Source organism: Ochotona princeps, chromosome 32 (genome assembly GCF_030435755.1).
Source record: "Ochotona princeps isolate mOchPri1 chromosome 32, mOchPri1.hap1, whole genome shotgun sequence".
NCBI classification, from domain to species: Eukaryota; Metazoa; Chordata; class Mammalia; order Lagomorpha; family Ochotonidae; genus Ochotona; species Ochotona princeps.
Genome location: NC_080863.1, coordinates 11,919,793 through 11,941,561, shown reverse-complemented (window position 1 = coordinate 11,941,561; position 21,769 = coordinate 11,919,793). Strand labels below are relative to the sequence as shown.

General features: G+C 38.0%; 1 protein-coding gene across 1 annotated transcript in view; it reads left to right on the top strand.

Annotated features, from left to right (window-relative positions):
- The first annotated feature begins 1,949 nt into the window (after positions 1-1,949).
- Positions 1,950-21,769, top strand: part of LOC118759891 (cadherin-related family member 4-like) — a 98,337-nt gene continuing 78,517 nt past the window's right edge. The window contains exons 1-3 of the mRNA XM_058657439.1: positions 1,950-2,007; positions 11,908-12,075; positions 16,983-17,153. Of these exons, the coding sequence (XP_058513422.1) occupies positions 1,950-2,007; positions 11,908-12,075; positions 16,983-17,153 (397 nt within the window). The remainder of the gene's footprint in view (positions 2,008-11,907; positions 12,076-16,982; positions 17,154-21,769) is intronic.

Here is a 21,769-nt window from a genome sequence, read left to right as displayed (position 1 = left end):
TGGGATAGGGACTGTACTCTACAGGACAAAAGTGAAAAAGAATGATTTTTATCCCCCCCCCAAATATTGGAACTTTTAAACTTATTTAAGTATCTGAGACAGAGAATGACATTAAAAAAAACACCATCTTTTTGTCTTTCAAGTAGCTTCTCCGAAGTTTGAGTTGAACTAACGTTAAAAAAGCAAAGGATAATTTTGTTAAGGAAAACATCATATTTTATGAGTTAAAATATAACTCCCAGGTTCTTAAAACAGGAAATTATGCTCGTGCCAAGGCTATTTTATACTCTGTCACGTACACATTAGTTTGTTTTTTTAAAAAAACTTTTTTTTCCTGATATTTTTATAGTGACATTTAAAATTTCTGTTACTCTCCCAACCTGCCAATTCTGAGTTAGCAGTGTAAAGTGCTTCTACATTCTACACATTTTGATAAGCAAGCTTAAATATCTCCTGTCAGTGGCTATCACGGGCACATCCAGAAGCTATACACTGTCATTCTGAATTGATCCATCTGACTTATCACTTATAGGTAAGATGGTTTTCCAGGATCAAACATGTCCAGATGTTTAGAGGAACTATGGTACACAGTAAAGAGGGGAGGGAAATGATTTTTAGAAAGCCAACCTGTTTAAAATGCAAAATTGTCTCTCAACAATTCTCTTTATGGAAATAGAACTTTCACTGAAATGGTGTCTACACTGGTAATCACTCTATGAGATTTGCCAACGCTCACTGTGTATCCCCACTGGAAAGAAAGAAAATGGATGTTTTCCATCTGCAGCAAAGTAGAGTCAAAACAAATGCATTTAAATTGGAAACATTTGCAGCTGAAAGAGCTGTTCACGAAAACATCTGGTTGCACTTTTAAGTCATTGCCAAATCAACGCATGCTGGAAAATCTATTTTATGCCACACATGGTCACCCATGTCGATGTAGCCTAAACCTGTTTTTATTTGAGGTCAACACCCTATTTTAGGGAGAAAAAGTACAGATTTGTTAGAGTGTAGTGATTTGTTTTTTTAACAATACAGCAAAAAACGGTCGTGATGGTTTGGGCATGTCTGTTCTATTCTTCCGGACAAGAACAAAATAGGACAGTGTTAGTGCTTTTGTTAGCTTTTAAGTATCCAAAGCAAGAACTGAACTCTTGGCATTTGTGGGCCTAATACCTTGTTACTTGTGAACAAAGGCTGCTGGGGTGTTTGGTTTCAGCTAGTTCTGGAGGTGATGTTTTTCTCCCAAGTACACCAACTCAGAGAGAACCCAGTGGAAAGTTGTGAAGGGATGCTATTTCAGAGCGTTTGATTGACAGGGATATGGGTTCTGGTGAGCAACCCCCAAGCATCAGTAACTGAATACAAGTTTCTTTTTCTTTTTTTTCACTCCAGTGTGATTTAGGCGCATCCTGGTTAGTGGATATTTTTTTCCCATTGTCATTACAAGATGTGATTCTCTTGTTCTGAAGGGCGATGTTCCCTCTCTAACCAGCAGAGTCTTTGTGGGGTCATGTCAGAGATGTTGTTGCACCCAGACTTGAAACTGTGGCTACTACTTCCTCTATAGTCCCCTGGCTGCCTGTAAGGCAAAGAAGGCTCAGAAAATGTTCTCTAGCTGTGTACCAGGAAAAAAAAATAGCATATGGCTTCGGTGGCTGCAGGAGCCTCTACCGCAAGCAGGAAAGGTGTAAATACAACATTCTTCAAATATTGAAACATGATGTGTAGATAATGGCAATATCATGCTCATATTAGTCATTTCTGGGTGCCATAAACAGCAATGGTATGGTGTATCTCGCCTCTGCTTCTCACGTGTGTAATCGGCTACTTTTAAAGTAATTCAAGTAACCCTGAGGCTTTCTGCTGAGTACCTCAAAGGCACTTACACGGATCCTTCCGGCATCATCTCCTGAGCATCACCAGTAAGAAGGTGCACATTTGAAGGCAAGATGGCTGAGACTTCCAGAACACAGGTTTACATGCAAAACAGGGACAAGGCTGTGAGAGGTAAGCCAGGCTATGCTGCTGGCTTTCTCCCTGTCTTAGCACCTTCTGCAATGCTTCGTTGTCTATGATCGTAGCACTCAGTTTAGGCCATTTTCTGTGTCTGCATACATTTGGGCTTGTCTAAATCCCCTACGTTCAACCAACCCTGCACGTCAATGATCATATTTCATTGTGACAATTAAGGTAAAATGTAGACTTAAGACATTAAAGTGATTATTGTTTCTACTTATCTTTATGAAGAACCATGCCTCTGGAAAGTTAAGCAGTTTGTCCATTCTGAATAGCTAGATTCTAGACTCAATCTATTTCAGTTTAAAATCTTCAGAAGGAATGATGTTGCTTCTTTTGAGACTCAAACAAGAAAGACCTTCTACATTCTTTTCGATTGTAGTAAATGCACCCCGCATTTACCTGTTTCTCATTACTCTCCTGAAATGTCTGTAGTGAGAATGGTGCTGTTTAATGGAAAACAGTCCCAGGTTGGTGCTCTAATGAAACTCATCTAATCGCATGGTCGAGTTCAGGCACTGGTAATGCATAAGAAATTCTGTATAAAAGACTTTAGCTACAAGGACCATGTTTGGCAGACCAAGGAGGCAGCAACTGTCTCAACTGATCTAGTGTCTGTTATTGTAGGAAAACATACATTATAATAACAAACCTTATGACTGTCCATGTGAAGCTAGAAGTTCAGAATTTCATGCGCTGTGGCTCTCAGCTATTTTTATGGCTGCAAAGAAAGAGATTGCACTCATCATAGTTGATTGCATTCCAAATTTGATAGCATTTACACAGTTAGTGGTTCACACACACACTCATTTATTTAGTCATCTATTCATGATTCATGCTCATTGATTATCCCATTATCCGTTGCATTCCTCATTGTGCAGCAGAACACACAGAATGAAGATGAAATTAAAGGTGCTCATAATTTGGTACAGCGGGAGACACATCACCAATCAATTGCCAATCCTTTCTGATAAGCACAATGCTTCTGGAGTTAGCAAGATTCCGGGTCTGGTGTTTTCTGAAAGCTAAAAGCTTGTGCAAGAATAGCACACAGAAAGAATCCCAGATATAAATCCCACAAGGTGAAAACAGAGGTGGACACTTGGAAAAGAGTCCCACAGATCCATACTGCATCAGCAGGAAAGGCTACTGACAGAGCCCAACTATCAGAGCTATGAAAATAAGCAGTATCTAACAGATCCCTTCCAATACTAAATGTGGATATTGGTCTGTAGCATATCTGTATTGACTAGCATAGTAACAAGTATATATTTGGATATTCTCTTTCTGTGGAAGGTATAGACCCTCATTATGTTCACTCTTGCACACTGTGGCAGCTGTCACAGTATCAGTGGGATATGTGTGCACTTAACTATGCGATGAACATATTAGTGAACAAATCTGGAGCCGCTTGCCTTAGAATATTTGTGCTAAAATTAACATGGAAGTTTGCTCTTCAACAAAGAAAATGGAAGTAATTATCCCGAAAATACAAATCAAAATATATTTAAGTAGAGTGCAGCTTGATTGAAAGCATGTCATTAACATTGAATTTTTGATGGTTTATTGATACGGCATGCAGAATGGGGGTATATCGAGTCCAGCGAGAATCAACAACTTGCTATTGCGTAGGGTGCTCAAATTCATCTTCCAAAATGGTAGCGCTGAGAGGGAAAGGATACTTGACGATTATTTCAGAAAGGCCTACTCCAGGCCAGCTGTGTGAATAGTCACCTTACCTGTAATCACAGGAAATAAAAAAAAAATCACGGTTCATGTGTCTGGCATCTTAGAACAGTCTGTAGCATACCAATCATGAAAATGAAGCTATCACTTGAAAATTTCCTGTTCATATCATTGTTTGTTGACTTGCTTGTCATGTTCCCATATGCAAAATATCCTATGTCATGAGTGTTGATATTTTGCCAAAATAGGAGCTTAAAGTCAACATTTTCCAAAATAATACGGCAGTTGTGAATTGAAAAAATGGAAGCATCTGTGACTGTGCAAGTAGGGTTCAAAACTCAGTATGCTTGGGTGTGATTGTTAGTAGCCTTTTGGTCTTAAATATCAAGAGATATGGAAAAGTTAGAGAACTGAATGTCATTGTACTCTCACTCTATCCAACATATGTAAAATATACCCCTGGATAGTTTTTTTTTATGAACCAGTCAACATTTTTACAGGTACCAAGTACACAGTGTGGAAAGTTGCAAATGTGTCTTTGGATGAAAGTTTACTTTGGAGGGCACGTGGGATTACAGCAACTAAAAAGGAATGCCTGGTTTATTAATACTGAGCCCAAAGATCAGTATAATTGAATGATTAAAGAAAACTAGAGTGAAGCTGCTCAGGAAGTGGGAATCAGTGTAAATATGCTGATTTTTTGGAGCTGCCTGTTTCAACTACAGCAATAGCTTTTCCGATCCTGATTTTGCAACAGATCAATTGCGTGTGATCCATTACCAGGTGATAACTTGAACAATTGAAGACGTGACTTCGTTTCCTAGTGCATAACTAATGAAACTTTCACAAGAGCATCCTGGAAAAACTGAACAAGAGGAAAAGAACAATTTGCTTTTGATTTTCCTTTTTGTTTCTCATTTGTCAAAAACAAAAACTTTGTTTAGAAGTAAAGACAGAACGCCTATTAATTGTGTACCTTCCTATTGGACTTAGAGTAATAGCATTTAAAAAATAAAATAATTAACACCTTTGAAGTGTTGTGGGACATCTTAGAATGGAAACTAATGAAAATTCCCTCTGGCAAACCAGCACATATCCGGATTATTTAATAATCCTACTGAAATAAATGGTGTGGACCTAAGTGAACACATCAATTAGAAAATAAAATGTTTCTTCTTAAACGTACACCTGTTAGCTTGATAGTTTATATGAGAAAATTAATAAAATAGATGAGAATTTGTCCCAGTTATAAGATCAAATAGTAATTCAAAATCCAATTATGAACTTCCAAGTCCTCCAAGGAATACTTAAGCCTCTGGTTCAAAGGAGCTTGAGTTCCTCTCGGAAGATCTGGATTGTTTCAGGCACGCAACCCCATGACTCAGAGCATGAACTAGAGCCAGTCCTCTCCACTCCATCCCCCACCCTCTATTCTCTCTTCTGCTTTACCAGAACACACAAATGAACACAAAACATTGAACACACAAATGAACACAGAACATTGCTTGACTGACCTAATGTTTAGCTAGATATGGTATTGACTTTCTAATGTTTGTTTTTATTATTCTGTGTAAGAGAGGGAAATGATAGCGAGAGAGAAAGAGACAGAACGAAAGAGGAAGAGAGAGAGGAAGGGAGACAAAAATATCCATGTGTCGATTCACCCCCATATGTCTGCAAGAACCAGAGCAATCCCAAGCTGAGAGTAAGGAGCAGAAACTCAGTCCAGCTCTCCTGTTCATGTGGCAGGGATCCAACGATCCAAGTACACGGGCATTCACCACTGTGCCACCCCCAGCTCCAAGGGATTGAATTTACAGGAGCTGCAATCAGAACCTGGAGCCAAGAATTAAACCCATGCTCTATGATGTGGAACACAGGCATTTAAGTGTTAAGTTAGATGTCTGCTAGCTTCTCAATTTGATGTCTATTGCATGATTGTATGTGAATCCATTATAGACTCAAAAATTTCCACATCATCATCTCTCTAGCTTAGTTACCTATTCCGACATGTCCTGAGATGAGCTATGAGATCTGTGTTAAAGACATTCCAAACTTCTTTTGAATATCACAGAGTTTCAATATAAGATTCTATGAAAAAGTATATGTGCAAATAATCTTGGCATATGACCCAGCTATCCCACTTCTAGGACTATATTCAAAGGAAATGGATTCTGCAGATGAGAAGGGGATCTGTAACCCTCTATTTACACCAGCACAATCTACAATAGCAAAGACATGGAAACCACTCAGATGCCCACCCAAAGAAGAATGGTTAAAGAAACTGTGATGCGTCTACTCCATGGAATACTACTCGACCATTTAAAAGAACGAAATTCTACCATTTGCGACCAAATGGTCCCAACTAGAGAATATTATGCTTAGTGAATTAAATCAATCCCATAAGGACAATTATCAGATGTTCTCTCAGATATAAGGCAGCCTTCACACAAATGAGAAGATCAATAGCCTTTCAATACTGTTTTTGCTGCCACCCATGGGTTTTGACATTTTTCTTATTTTATATTTCTTCAAAAAGTTTTTATTAATTTCTTCACTGACTCATAGGCCAAACAGTAACATCATTTTCTCCAAGAAGGGTTTTTTGTTTGTTTTCTTTTCTGTTTCTTCATCGGCACATTGGTTATTCAGTAGCATGTTAATTCACTCCATGTTGTTGTAAAGTCTTTTTCAATTTCATTCCTGTTGTTAATTTTATTTTATGGCTTTTCATTTAAGGGAATGCATAGTAATTTCATGATAGAGACTATCATATCCAGATGTGATGATATAATGAGTATGCATTTCTACTTTCAAACCAAAGATGGACTCCCAATGAAACTGTTGGATGTATCTTAATACTAGGAGGCTGGACTGTCCAGCAATGTCTGTAGCAGCAATGCCAGGACACACTTAGATAGCAGAGAAATGGAACTTATTTTGTGATAATACCATTGTAATACTGTGGGGGAAATCAGTTGGGAGGAGGGAATTTGGGAAGGGGGTCAGGCCCTATAGAGCTGCATCATAAAATTTAAAATAAAGCAAAATATTCCCTTCTAGGTCATTTGCATTCTCTTCTGCAAGAAGAATGTTTTAGTAGAAGAATGACATAATGAGATTTGGAAATGAGAATCGTTTGATGGTGAGTGTGGAAGATGGATTGCACCACACAGGCAGCCTTCTACAGTTACCAGCTGTTTGGGAAAAGTCCTTCAGGTACCTGCGTAAAGATACATTAATTCTACAGGGAAAGTTTTACAACATGATGTAGGAATCATACTCTTAGCATTGATGTAGAACAGAACTCTGGATAGGATAGGTTACTTCCGAAAATATTTAAATCATAGTCTCTTGGGATGTGCAAGGTACGGGTCTACAAAATTCTGTCCTAAGTTTTGAGTTGTTTAATGAGGTACCCTAAGTAACTCTAAAGCAACATAAAATATTTGTTGAGTGCTTCTCATGTATCCTGCACTGTGCTATTTACTTTCATGCATAACCACATACACTCTTCATACTAGATTTCTACATACTAATAAATGAAGGAAATGATGTCTACATGAATAAAGCAATATGAAATTATAAAATGTACCTTTTTTAAAAAAAAATCAGATTCCTTAGATTGCAAATATTTCACTATTTTGCTTTCACAAAAACTTGGCACTCACTGCCATTTGTTGTAGTTTGCATAGCTCAGACAACATGGTTCACATCTGAAACATATTGTGTTCTTCAGGTTTCAGTCCTACTTGGATTTATATACTGAGCTGATCTGCTTTGTGACTGCAGGGATATATTGAGTTTCTCAGGCTAACAACCAAGAGGGGTCTGGGATTTTGTATCCTTGTCAGCTTCGAGGTTGGTTTAACACAGAATCATGGATGCCGGAATAAGACTGAGGTCAGATACAAAGGACATCACTGCTGTGGGAGTCGCAGAAGAGAGAGTGGCAGCATTCACACTGGGTACTTACGGCTCAAGGATCCAAAAGTTAGACAAAGAAGAGCAGGTGTTCCCTTCTTTAGGCCACGAGTTAAGTTAGAGGAGAGAAACTAAATTGAGGAGCTAAAAAATGTTAGGAGGAAAACAGAGTCTATTTGCTCTTTCCTTGAGACAAACTTGCATGCACTGGGATCCCATATGGGTGACAGTCCTAGTCCTGGTGGCTCCACTTCCCATTCGACTCCCTGCCTATGGCCTGGGAAAGCAGTCGAGGACGGCCCAAAGCCTTGGGACCCTGCACCTGTGTGAGAGACCTTGAGGAGGCTCCAGGCTTCTGACTATAGATCAGCTCAGCTCTGGGCATTGCAGCCACTTGGGGAGTGAATCATTGGATGGAAGATCTTCCTCTCTGTCTCTCTTCCTCTCTGTATATCTGACTTTCCAATAACAATAAATAAATCTTTAAACATATGTATTCATTTGAGTTGAAATTCAGAGTTGCAAAGGGGGAGGGAGATAGAGGGAAAGAGGAAAGAGCTTGCTGGTTCATTTTCTAAGTGACCACAATGGATCAGACTTGGGCTGATTCAAAGCTGGGAGCCAGGAGCTTCTTCAGGATCTCCCACGTGGGTGCAGGGACTCAAGGACTTGGGCATTTTCTACCGCCTTTACAGGCAACCAGAAGGGAGCTGGATCAGAAGTGGAGCAGCTTGGACTAGAACTTGCGCCTATATGGGTTATCTGTACTATAAGCATAGGATTAGCTTGCTATGTCACCCTGCTGGGCCCCTTGAGAGAAACTATGATCTTTGTCATACTGGAAAGCAAATAAGCCAGCTTCAAGTTAAAAATGAACATACTATGTCTATTTTTCAGGACAGTTACATGAAAATCCTTGAAAAGTTGGTGTAGAATCAAGGTGCTCATGCCCTAAGTTTGCAAGATTTCTAGCAATGGCAGACGTTCATGAGGCCCTGTTCTCACAGAATCCCCTCTGTGTGAGCCTCTACAGAAGCTGTGTAAGAAAACCCAACACTGGGCCTGGTGGCGTGGCCTAGTGGCTTAAGTCTTCACCTTGAATGCACCGGGATCCCATATGGGCGACGGTTCTAATCCCAGCAGCTCTACTTCCCATCCAACTCTCTGCTTGTGGCCTGGGAAAGCAGTTGAGGATGGCCCAAAGCTTTGGGACCCTGAACCTACATGGGAGACCTGGAAGAGGTTCCTGGTTCCTGGCTTCGGATCGTCACAGCACCGGCCGTTGTGCTCACTTAGCCAGTGAATCATCGGATGGATCTTCCTCTCTGTCTCTCCTCCTCTCTATATCTGACTTTGTAATAAAAATATATAAATCTTAAAAAAAAAGAAGACCCAACACTGTTCTTGCACTTGAACATTCGAAGAACCTTGGGAATGCACACCTTAGTCAGAACTTGACCTGGTTGTCTAACCCCGTTCTGTTCCACCACCAGCACCGCATATAGATGTATAGATATTATTAGATAATAAGGTTGTATGCAGCTTATTTTCAATCAAGTTATAGAAACTATCCATCTTTGGTAGATTTTGGTGGCACAGCTGAAAGATAGTTATTCTTCAAAGTAAGAGAAAGGAAATATATAAAATGCATATTAATGAGTAAAATAAATTGAAGGTTTTATTTAAAAAGTACACCTATCTATCTATTTGAAAGACAGAATGACAGAGAAAGATAGGAAGAGAGAGAAGGAGATCTTTCATTGGCTGGTTCACTCTCCCAGTGGCTGCAACAGCCAAGGCTCATCTGGCCAAAGCCAGAAGACAGGAGCTTCTTTTGGGTCTCCCACACTGGTGCAGGGAGGCAAGATTTTAGGCCATCTTCTGTTGCTTTTCCAAGCACATCAGCAGGGAGCCAGATAAAAAATGGAATAGCAGGAACTCAAACTGGCATCCAGCTTTATTAGCAGTGATTTAACCTGCTGTGCCACGTCAGTCCCATGAGTTTTTAAAGAAATATTGATTCATTTTTACTGATTATTTGTCTCATGATGAATTTTTATTAACTAAAAAATACCCATTAGACATATTTGTAATAAATACAGTAAACATGCTATTGTATATTATATTAGTTTTCATTGTATTTTCAAATTTATGATGTGATATAGCAAAGTTCATATTAATAATTCAAATTCATTCCAGTTTTTCCTATTTATTTCATGAAATCTATTGTTATGCCATGCTGCATGTTATTAATTTATAAATACACAAATGCACAAGTATTTGGAGAACACATGAAAACTTAGAGCTTCTCATAGGATGCCTTATCAAGAACAGTTTCTTAGAGTCTCACTTACAAAAATAAACCATCTGATTGAAGATTTCTGCTACTCACAATTTTTGAAATCATTTCTTCCATCTAAATGTTGGTGTCATTTCCTGAAAGATATCACCCCGCATATCATGGTGCTCTTATTTTTATCCGTTCTCTGTCTTCCTTGCTGGATATTAACCCCCAAAGATGTCTAACTCCCCTGGGAAATCTCAGTGATGAGTGGCACTAGGGATAACCAGGATTCTGTGTTGACTGGATGGGCTCAGCATTGACTTGTCCATGCGCAGCTTTGTTAAAATCAATTTCTTCAGGAGCAAATCCCCTGGGCATTATAGAACAGCATGAGAAGTCGCTGCTTGGGGCTCCCACATCCCACATCAGGGGCACTGGAATCTAGTCTCTGCTTCTGATCTAGCTTTGTGCTAACACACCAGCGAGGCAGCAGATCGTGTGTTTGGGTCCCTGTGGGAGATGAGGAAGAAGCTCCAGGATCCTGCTGCAGCTGCTGCTATTGCAACCAAATGTGGAGTGAAACAGCAGATGGAAGATTCTTCCTCTTTTCTCCCTCCCTCTCTCTCTCTCTCTCTCTCTCCGTGTCTCCCTCTCTCAATAACTCTATCTTTCAAATAAATCTATCCAACTGAACTTTAAAAAAAGAACAAACCATCAGAACATTCTGTCAAAACCTCAGTGTCTCCATGCAGGAAGCATGAAGACAGGATTGGAGGTGCTGCTGTGCAGTGGTTTCAGCTTTGTGGATAATCTGCTGACCAGACACGTATGGAAGCCACAGAGCCTGAAATATGAGCTACGTACACAATGAAAACAATGAGCGACAACTGCCTTCGGGGTTGTGTAACAGCTGATTTACCTGGGGGCCTAATTTGCATGAAGCTGAATTTATATAAATAGCCAGGGCCATATGTTTGTTGGTAGGCATTGCTATGGGTGTTAGGGAAGTTGGCCTAAAGATGAACATCTTCAAGATTTTGTTAGTGTGCACAGGTTTCTGTAAGTTTGTTTCCTTTCTTACCTTTAAGAAACTCTAACAGTAACTAAGGAATTTGAATCCCTGTTGAGATCCTTTGAACTCATTTACTATTTCTCTTTTCTCTTCTTGTTCTTGTGTGTGCGTGTGTGTGTGTGTGTGTGTGTATGATAGAGTGTGGGAAAGACTGGTGTATTATATAGAGAACAAAATTACAAACAGCATTCTAATTTTGGTGTTTGTTACTTAGGAATCCCTGGTGTAGCAGGATTTGCTTTATGAATTCTTTCTGTATAGTATAATAAATGCTCATGAAATATCTAGGAATTTATGATAAGGCTTTCATTTTGGATTATTGTTTAATATATTGTTGATTCACACTCTGTGTTCTGAGAGTGAGCTGTAGGATCTGCCTGACACTGCTTTTCACTCTAGCGATAAAGCGTGATGTGTTTGACAGTATATTACCACTAAGCAAAATATAGGACTTCCTGTTGATCTAATGAAAAGAAAAACAAAGCAAATCAGTGTACTAAAGGACATTTCATTGATTTATTTTCAAGCAACATTTTCAATCGTAATAGCTTACACTTTCAAATCTAGCTTGCAAAATGATTTAGATGAAAGTTTCAATAAAATAAGAAATTCATGCAACCTTCTTCTCACTGAAATAACCATTCTGTATGGTGACACATGTTGCATGACGGGATCAGCCAAAGACGTCCTTAAACTGATATCTCATTCCACATGCTACTTTTGTTGTGCATGACACATCACAGATCAACTAAATTGAAATGTGAGTTGGGAAAAAAATTTCCTGAGTGTTTGATGAAACTTTTATCTCTAAAAGTTTCAACTACTAATCTAAGTTATTTGTACCATTACAAGGAATAACTACTGCTGGTAGTCTCCATTTCATATCTTCATGTTGCTTGAATGTTTCTCTACGTTATCTTTTCAGTGTCTCCACACACGGTCGCTGAAATTCAGATATTGATTAACCCTGTGAATTTGCCTGAAAACCTGCTCCCTGGAACTCAGCTAAGTCGAGCTTATGATAAAGACGTGGCTGGAAGACCAAATGCTTATCGTTTTCTTAATAAAACAAACGATTTCAACATTGATGCAGGTCAAAAAGTTTTACTATTTATATATTTTTGTTTATCTTATAACTATTGCTTTGAAACTTAGCTAGGAATCATTTAGTTAAATCCAAGTGGTATATTGGATTTCTGTGTTACAGTGCATCAAAGATAGTTCCATAAAGACAGTTGTTGAAGAAGCTTCCATCCTTGCCTTATCTTGTTGTCAGGACATTCCCAATATTGCCACAGATTATTTATCTAGAAAAAATAAAAATATTCTGTCCATTGAATTAGCTTGAAAGTTACCTAATTTTTCTAAAAAAAAATCTCTGAATAATAGAAAATATGATCCAGAATACATCATCTTTGTGCTGGTTTTAAGAAAAACAACTTAGGAAACAATTTAGTCAAATGCATTGATTTTTTTCCCCCAAAAAAGAAAGTATTCATAAATTAATTAAAGTTGACAACAGGCACAGTGCCCTATGCTCCTTAACCCAGCCCACACCTGAAAAGATTGTCAGTGGATTCAATAAAATGTGGGGCAGATTCTTAGAACAAGAGTAAAAATAGAAACAAGAATTGCAAAGAATGCCTTCTTCCTCATAATCAAGAATCCAGTCAGAGAGTGTTACATTAGAGAAAGTGATATAAAAACTGCTTATTGATTTATTTTAAACATGTGGAGACAGAGAAGAAGAGAAACAAAGATGGGGAAAGGAAGAGAGGGGACAAAGGATAGAACTTGTATTGCTGGTGAACTTCCCAAATATCTTTACTATCCAAGGTGTCCAGGTCAAATCTGCAAGCTAGAAATTCAGAGCCAGGAATTCCCTATGGATCTCTCAAATGGATGGTAGGAAAGCAAGTGTCTAATCACCAGTCGCTGCCTTCACTGTGCCTTAGCATGAAGCCAGAATCAAAAGTGGGGCCAGGCTCTCGATGCAGGTCTCCTAAGCCGAATCTTAACCGCCGTGCCGGCTGACTACTGCAGAAATGATAGTGCTAGAGTCCCTTTGGATTAGAATCAATGCATTTTCTTCCACATTTTTCCTAAGCCAGAGCAGTATCTCTGTAGGTTTTAGAGAATTATTCGGCTATCACTTCTACGTTGAGAATTAAGTTAGCATTTCTCTCGTACTTACATTTCAAACAAGAGCTGGATTGTATATGTATTTATTTGTGTATTGTGCTCAAGGAAATTTAAAACATGGCATACTATGATTTTTAGACATTTTTGAAATGGTTGTGAATATGGGAGTAGACCGTTTTATGTCCCCTTGGCCAGTGTACCACTTTCAGTGGAACGCCAAGCTAGTCACTCTGCATAATTTGCACTCTAGGGCACTCTAGGAAGAGTTCACATCTTTTTTTTTTTTTTTTTTAATTTCATTTAATTCCATGGTCCTTTGGCTGACACAGTCCACTTCAGTACGCCCACTCACCCGGATACTTGCTGCTAAATCTTGGTCAGGAGAGTTGTCCAACCTGTTCTGCTCTGCATCTTTTTGCTTGGCATCCAGTGCCCTCTACAGGCGCAAATGAACTGGACGCCATCGACTGTATGCATCTGGGCCGGCTGTCCACTGCACAGGCAACAGCAATCAGGAATCCCACTTTCCATACTTTGACTATTTGTTCCCAGGGTCCCCTCGTAATCGTCTCTTCTCTGACAGTGATTTTATTCATGTGTAATTGCATCATTATTCTTCTTTGATATCCGTCCTAATTCATCAGTCATTTGTCACCTGTCATTAATCATTTCTCAGTCATCTGTCATCCATGTATTTATGTTTCTATCATCTGTTTCTGTCGCCTCTGCCTAGCCACCCCTCTGCCTGCCTCTCTATCGTCTCACACCAACCGTAATTCTTGGATTACTTGCTATTTCCCCCCAAAGTGAAACTTCTTAAGTGACAAACAAGATTATATAAAATGTAATACTCATTTTCGTTCTGGTCTGAAAAGGTGCTATTCTGTATTAGCCAAAAATATCCATCTTCTGATGCGAAATTTTCTCCCCTTTGAGGGATCTTGTATGTATTTTGTTCGCGAATTCCTCTACTCCCTCCCCTCTGACCAGCTCCTTCACATGAATTAGTTCAGAAATAACTGTTTCCAGGTAGTCAGTTCAGCATTCATCCTGTTCCCACATTAAATGCTTTTGTTTTTTGCATTTTAAACCACTATCTCTTTGCCAGTATCATTTCTTTACATCTTGAGGACAAGGGATGGTTTGATACAGTGGTTTTCCTTCTTGATTTAGTAGTCCCTGCTCTAATTAAATTCTTGCTTGTATTTCTACATCTTTACTCAACTTTCCCGATGTACATGGCCACTGTTTGTGTGTGACAAATGTTCCCAAAATACAGTGATTCAAAGCAACACAGAATCTTTGTTCTCATAATTCTGGGAGTTAACTGAGTTTGCATTTGAGTTTGATTCTGAAAACCCACTCCCAAAGGTTAGTTCAGGTCTACTTCTAAAAGAAAGTCGATGATACTTTCTGAAATCTAGTGTGTCAATAGTCTCTATATTCATATCTAATTGCCTGTGTTCTCTAGCATGTCAACAGTTCTTCATGCTATTCTTCCAGAATGAACCACAACATCCTGTGGGTTCACTGACACTGAAGAGATTGGCTAAAGACAAGATCACAATAGCACTAGAAAATTCCACCCCTGATAGCTTATAACTTTAGTCCTTAATGAGTGTAGGTGTGATTTATTATTCTATTTTTTACTTATTTCAGCAACAGTGAGAGAGAGAGAGAGAGAGAGAGAGAGAGAGAGAGCGAGAGCGCACATAATCCATAACCCAAAGCCCTGGTAACCACCGTGATCTCCCACCTGGGTGGCAGGGAGCCAACTACTTAAGCTCATGCTTGCAGCCTCCCAAAAATCATATCAGGAAGCTTGATACAGGAACCAAGCCATGACTGGAAGCCAGGCACGCTGAGGTAGGCTGCAGCTGTCTCAACCAGCAACTTAACCATCATTACTGAGCCAAGAGTCTGATGTATTTTCAAGATAAAGTCCTGGAACTCTTCCTCCACTACGTACATTTGACACTAGAGATAAGGAATGGTAAAACAAAAATAAATAAATAAACTTGGCGAGGAGTAGAGGAAACCCATCTAATAATCCCATCAACTTTTTAGCTCTCCTAATGTGTGTATTTATGCCTACTATGAACTCTTGAGGTTTGATCCAACAGGACAACTTCAGGGTACCTTTGTTCTATTGAGAAAGAATTGAAAATAATTATTCTATTTTGAATGAAATTCAGCTTGAGTTATTCCTGCTTTCTTTCTTTTTTTTTTTTTACTGTGACTTGATTTGGCTTCATTCTTCATTCTTATTACACCATCAAGTTGAAAAAGAATCTATTAAAAACAGGAAGTTTGTTAGTGGCATTCTCAATTTTGGTCTTCATCAAATTTCTTAACAAGATCATTTGATACAAATTTTTAAAATGGTGTTGCCTATTGATAAAGCTCACTTTTTCAGAATGAAGACACGTTTTTTTTTCTCTCGCTAATTCAATATTTTCTAGATTGGGAAGGTTATGAAACCATTTCAAATATGGTTTTTATTTTTACATATTTTCTTTGTTAAAATGGATTATATATATTTTTATAATGTTTACTTTTACTGGAACTAAACTTGCCAGTAATAATATAATTTAAAAATACTGTTTTATTAGTATCTGTGTTTTTCTTCTCTTCATCTATATTTTTCTTTCTTGTCCTCAATTAAAACAGATGATGGTTATACTCTAGGTTAGCCCATCAGGGAATTTGTTACTGGTGCAGTAAGTCACATGCAGAAATCTCTTTTCTGAGACAGAATATCTCCTTTGTAGGCAAGAAGTTCTTAGTAATAGTTTATCTTGGTGCCAACTCAAACTTGTGTCAAATCAGTGTTATGATTTTAGGGCAAACTCATGATAACTAATGAGGTTGGAGATAAACAAATGGATTTTTTTCTCTCTTAGTAAAAAGTAGACATGAATTCTGATGGCAATAGATTTGTGTCCCATGACAGTGCCTATAACCTTAAGAAATGATTATCAATGGTAATATTCCAGGGCAAAACATTGTTTTATTAAAAGCAGAGGATCCAGGGCCTGGTAGAATGGCCTAGTAGGTAAATCCTAGCCTTGCAACTGCCAGGATCCTATATAGGTTTTCGTTCATGTACAAGCTACTCTATTTCCCATCCAACTCCCTGCTTGTGGCCTGGGAAACACTCAAGGATTACCCACCTTGGGACCCTACACCTACAAGGGAAACTTGGAAGAAACTCTGGGCTCCTGCCTTCAGATTGGCTCAATTCCAGTCATTGTGGCTATTTGGGGAGTGGATGGAAGATCTTTCTGTCTCTCCTTCTCACTCTAAATCTGCCATCCCAATAAAAATCAATAAAATCTTAAAAAAAAGTAGAAGATTCAGTCTTTTTTTTTTATTAAATTTATTCATTAATTACATTGTGTTGTAATTACATAGAATCTGGGATTCTCCCCCCACCCTCCCCCCATGGTGGGTTCCTCCACCTTGTTGCATAACCATAGTTCAAGTTTAGTTGAAATTCCCTCTTTGCAAGTATATGCCAAGCATAGAGTCCAACATCTTATAGTCCAGTCAAGTCCAGCTACTTATTGGGTAGACCCTCTCTGGTCTGAGGGCAGAGCCAGCAGAGTCTTAGAACCCTTGAAAACTCGTAGCATTTGCTATTCCTTTGTGTATGTTGACTATTTTCCTTTACTCTAGTGAGAATTATTTTTATTCTCTTTTATTAGTACTTGGATTTAATTAAATAGTCATATAATGCTTGTAATTTGTCTTGAATTTGGTAATTCCGATTTACATTCTTTGTAAAAAGCCTGAAATATGGACATTCTAGCATCTGTACAAATAGTAATTACGACGTGTGGACTATCTCCTTACTAGGTTCTGGTGTAATCACAGCTACCAAGGTGTTTAATTACGAGTCAGATCCAATAAAGTTCCTTCTGATCGTGGACAGTGGAGGACTTCAGAGACGTGTTTTGATGGTCAACATCCTTGATGTTCCGGAACGTCCAGACTGTACAGCTGACCCACAGTTTTCTTCTGGCACAGGTATGGGGCAGGATGTACCTGCTGGTGTGCTTTCCATTTCTGTCTGTGATGAGAGCTTAGACACAACTCCGCTTATCATATTTGTTTATGTATACAGAGAATACATACAGATATTCATGTATGTAAGAAAACATCCAGTAATACAATTTTCTATTTTTTTTTGAGATTTGGAAAATAGGTTTCCATATGAAAATTATTACCCCGCATTTTTAAGGTGGAGAGCATGGACATGAAAACTAACAATAGAGATTCTTCAAAGGACTTCTGTTAGACAAGCAAGATGGGAGAGAAACGAAGCTTAAGACTTCATTTGTGATAAATGCCAAAAACGTTTTTGATTTTTACAACTCTGAATGTCCGAATATTATTTTACTTTCTTGGAAAAGTGAGGGAAAGAGACAGTAGTCAAATATAAAACATAAGTGCAGAATTTTCAATTGAGTATGAAATTTAACTATAAGAAATTAATATGCAATATATTACTGTGTGTTTGTTTCTTTGTGGAGGTTGACCAAGTCACAAATACAAACAAAGCTTTTTCTACAGTACTGATACTTTGCCTTCTATCTAAACTCTGATCAGGGTAAATGGTCAAGACTGTTACACCAAAGTCCAAAGGCAGAAGAATCCCAGATGACTTGGAATCATTGAAAATCTGGTGTATTGAAATGGAGCAAACACTACACAATAATCACTGCAAATTTAAAAAAGATATTTTCCAAAAAACTCTGCCCTTTTCCTAAGAGCATTAGAAATCCTTTGATAAATTTCAGCAAACAGATGCTTCAAATAAATCAATCTGACTAATTACATAAGAATTGGACAGGGCAGTGGCTGGGTGACTGCACTAAGCATTGCAAACTTCTGTCTGATACATATTTTAAACCTTTCAGGCTAAAAGGCAAAGTTACAGAAATAATTGGTGTGGAACACAAGTGTATATATCTCAACTGCCAGAATTGTTTAGATGTTAATAGTAACAACTTGGCATAATGTTGTCCTACAGGTGTACTGTTGAGAAGATGTGTTTTCTTCTTTGAGCAAGTAGACTTTGTATTGGGTAGAATGCTGAGAACCACCTCATCAGTGAATGAATTTTCTTGCTTACCTAACAAATGAGCCACTTAGGGTCATATATTTTTTAAGAGATTAATTTATTTTTTATTGCAAAGTCAGATACGTATTTAGAGGAGGAGAGACAGAGAGAAATATCTTCCGTCGATGATTCACTCCCCAAGTGACCGCAACTCCCGGAGCTGTGCTGATCCAAAACCAGCAGCCAGGAACCTCCTCCAGGTCTCCCACGTAGGTGCAAGTTCCCAAGGCTTTGGGTCATCCTTGACTGCTTTCCCTGGCCAGAAGCAGGGAGTTGGATGGGAAGTGGGGCTGCCGAGATTAGAACCGATGACCATATGGGATCATGGCGCGTTCAAAGCGAGGACTTTAGCCACTAGGCCACTGTGCCGGGCCCAGGCTCATATTTTTTTTTCAATTGTAGCTTCATTTTTATGTATATTTGTGAATAAAATTTATCATTCTAAAATGTTGTGTATTAAACATTCCACTTTTTCTGGCCTTTCTCTTTGCTATAAAGGGGGAATATCATGATAAGTAGTTAGTCACGTTCTTCCTGTTGGTATTACGACACTTTTATAATAAATATGGCATCACTGTATATCAAAACCAAGCTGTGCCACGTAGTCCAGTAAAAACTCTGAATTCCATTTCACCTGAAAGCTGATATCTGCTGTGATTTGAATATGAGTTGTCTCTAAAACTAATGTGAGCATTTAAACCTGAATGAGGTAAGTTAACGGAACTGAGGGTGGAAACTTCAAATAACGATGTTTAGAGCATGGGTTTAGCACGGTCATTGGAGATATGTCCCTAGAAAGTAGGCCATTTGAGAGGACAGTTAAAAGACTGAGTCGAGTCCAGCCACTCTGGGCTTCCTTGACACACACAGTACTATTTGCTATCTGCCTCATTCCTCAGATGACAAACCAGTGGGATTGCCTGACCTTATGCTTGAACCTTTTAAAGTATGAGCTATAGCACTTTCCTCTTCATAAAGTTAGTTGCCTCAAGTAATTCATTATAGTGATGGAAAGCTAGTTAATGCCTTGTTTCTAGATGTTCACTTGTCTCTTCTTGTTTTGATTGATGGGTAGGCATGTTACTTTAAAATGATATGGTTCTAAAAATGCTGTAGGATAGGATTACCGGAATTTTTACCATTTCAAAGGAAGAGAGCACCATATGTGGGCTCATTATCAATTCTATATTTCCTGTAATAAATAATCCACAAGCCAGTATGTGTATGTATGTATTTTGTTAATACATTTATCAAAATTCTACACAAATTTTGCAAATCACAAAATATGTCTTTTGATTTTTAAAACCATTTTTAGCACAGAAAGATGAATATTACATTTTCTTGCATGTATGAGTAAATAGAAAGTGTTAAAAAAGCATCATGTCATGTTATTTGTTATATAGATAATAATAAATATTGTATATTCACTGAATTATTCCACCTGTATAACAACATACTTTACTTCATTTATTGCCACTGTCATGAATTGCATACTCTTATGGACACTATGTGATATTAATATCCCTGTTTTTAACAAAATTAATTTTTAACATCAGCATATGAAGTGAATGTGGCAGTGTTAAATCAATCTTTACATTAAAAATACCTCCATGAACACAAAGAAAATGAAATGCCACACTTCATCTTATAATCATGTATACTTTTAATTAATGCTTTCAGAAAACTGTTTTAATTAAAGACGAACCATGTTATCTAAACATGTGGAAAACATTGTTAGCTCAAAGCACACACAAAAAGAGCTAGTAGTATAGATTTCATTGACGCACGCTATTACCAGTAATCCAAACAAGGAACTATATAATTTTGTTCATTAACGCAACGAAGATGGAGAAAGGTTTCTAAGAGGACTTTGAGGTTTGTGGTCCGGAGATCTTCATTTAAGATAGGAAACCTACAAGTAGACCAAATTTGGAGCGAAAACCCATGAGTTCACTTTTGAACATGTCGCACTTGATATGCCTTTGTTATATCAAAGGAGAGATTTAAGTAAGCAACTGAGCTCAGAGGTCTTGCCTTGGGCTATAAATGTTTTGTAATTGAAACCATGGACTTGTATGGGATCCCTTCTACCAGGGAGAAGAGACTTAGAGGAAGGAAGGGCAGGGAGCCAAGCTTTGAGGAACTCCTCCTCTTAATGACGTGGGGAAGACTCTTAGCCTGCCAAACAAACTAAGAAGCAGCAAGGAAAATGGTGGGAGAAATCAGACAGAATTAAACCATGAGTGGTAAAGGGAGACTGTGTTTCAAGTCAGTGCCAGGTGGGAATACTTGAATTCAACAGTAGAATAAAATCAAGAATTAAAATATCATGGCATTTATTTAGTGATATTGCAAAGGCAAGAACTATTTAATCTGAGCATTTATTCATGAGTTTTATGGAGGCGAAAATCACATACAGCAGATTGAGCAGTAGCACCAAACATGTTTTTTAGAAATTTTAGATGAAGTTCAAAAGAAGACCGTGACAGAACTGTATGGGATTGGCTGGAGCTCTGTTTCTCTGTTTTTAAGAGAGAACAATTGTGAATTGACGAACAAATGGGCCAATCTGTATGTGTGGAAAGTTGAAGACTCAAAGACAAAGGAAAACAGAATAGGATCTAAAAAGATGGAATCAACAGACTATCTATTCCTATAGACTAAACCTCTGTATTCTAATATGCTTACATGCTGATTTATAATTTCATTTTATGTTCAACAAATTCAGTGTCTGGTATTTGAAGTTTTCTCCTTTCCAATTACACTTACAACCCAAACTCTGAAAAATGGCAGATGACCTGAAGGGTTCTACTTTGCATATGCATTCGAAATTACTTCTCCTGAAGATTCCAATTAAAATACATTTCTCTGGTATCACATTTTATTGTCCTTTGTTTTGAAGAATCATTAACGTAAGTCATGCATTTTCTTGAAAAATATAAAATAAGTGAAATACTAACCATTTTGAATTTGAGCCACAAAGGCCAAAATCGCTTACTTATTCTTCGAATGAGCCGTATTAAAATGCCATTTAATATGATCATAAAATAAGAGTTTTATGTACAAAACTATTATATTGTGCTTGAATATCCTATTCTTTGCACGCTATCAAAGCAACACTAATCATATTTAAAAATGTAATGTTTATGTCACTGTGTTGATACAAATATTTTACCTAAGGGCTCTAACGCACTTCTGGATTGTAAAATCACTACTTCTACGTCACTACTTCAGTGCTGGTGCTATTGATCGTATGAAGAGGCAAAACGTTATTCACTCACAGATAGCAGAAGGTGGAACCACAAGCCAGTTGGAGATCATTAGAAAATTATTGATTAAGATTCAAAAAGCAGTAACTAGGAGTTGGCTGATCTGAGAGTTTAATGGGTCTTGAGAACTAATAACTTTTATATTCCCAGGGCATATTTTTTTTCATAGTTACAGACTGTAGAGGGGTTCTTACAAATACACAATGCTGTTTTTCTTCTGAGAGGAGGAAAATCAAGGGAAAAGTGGAAAA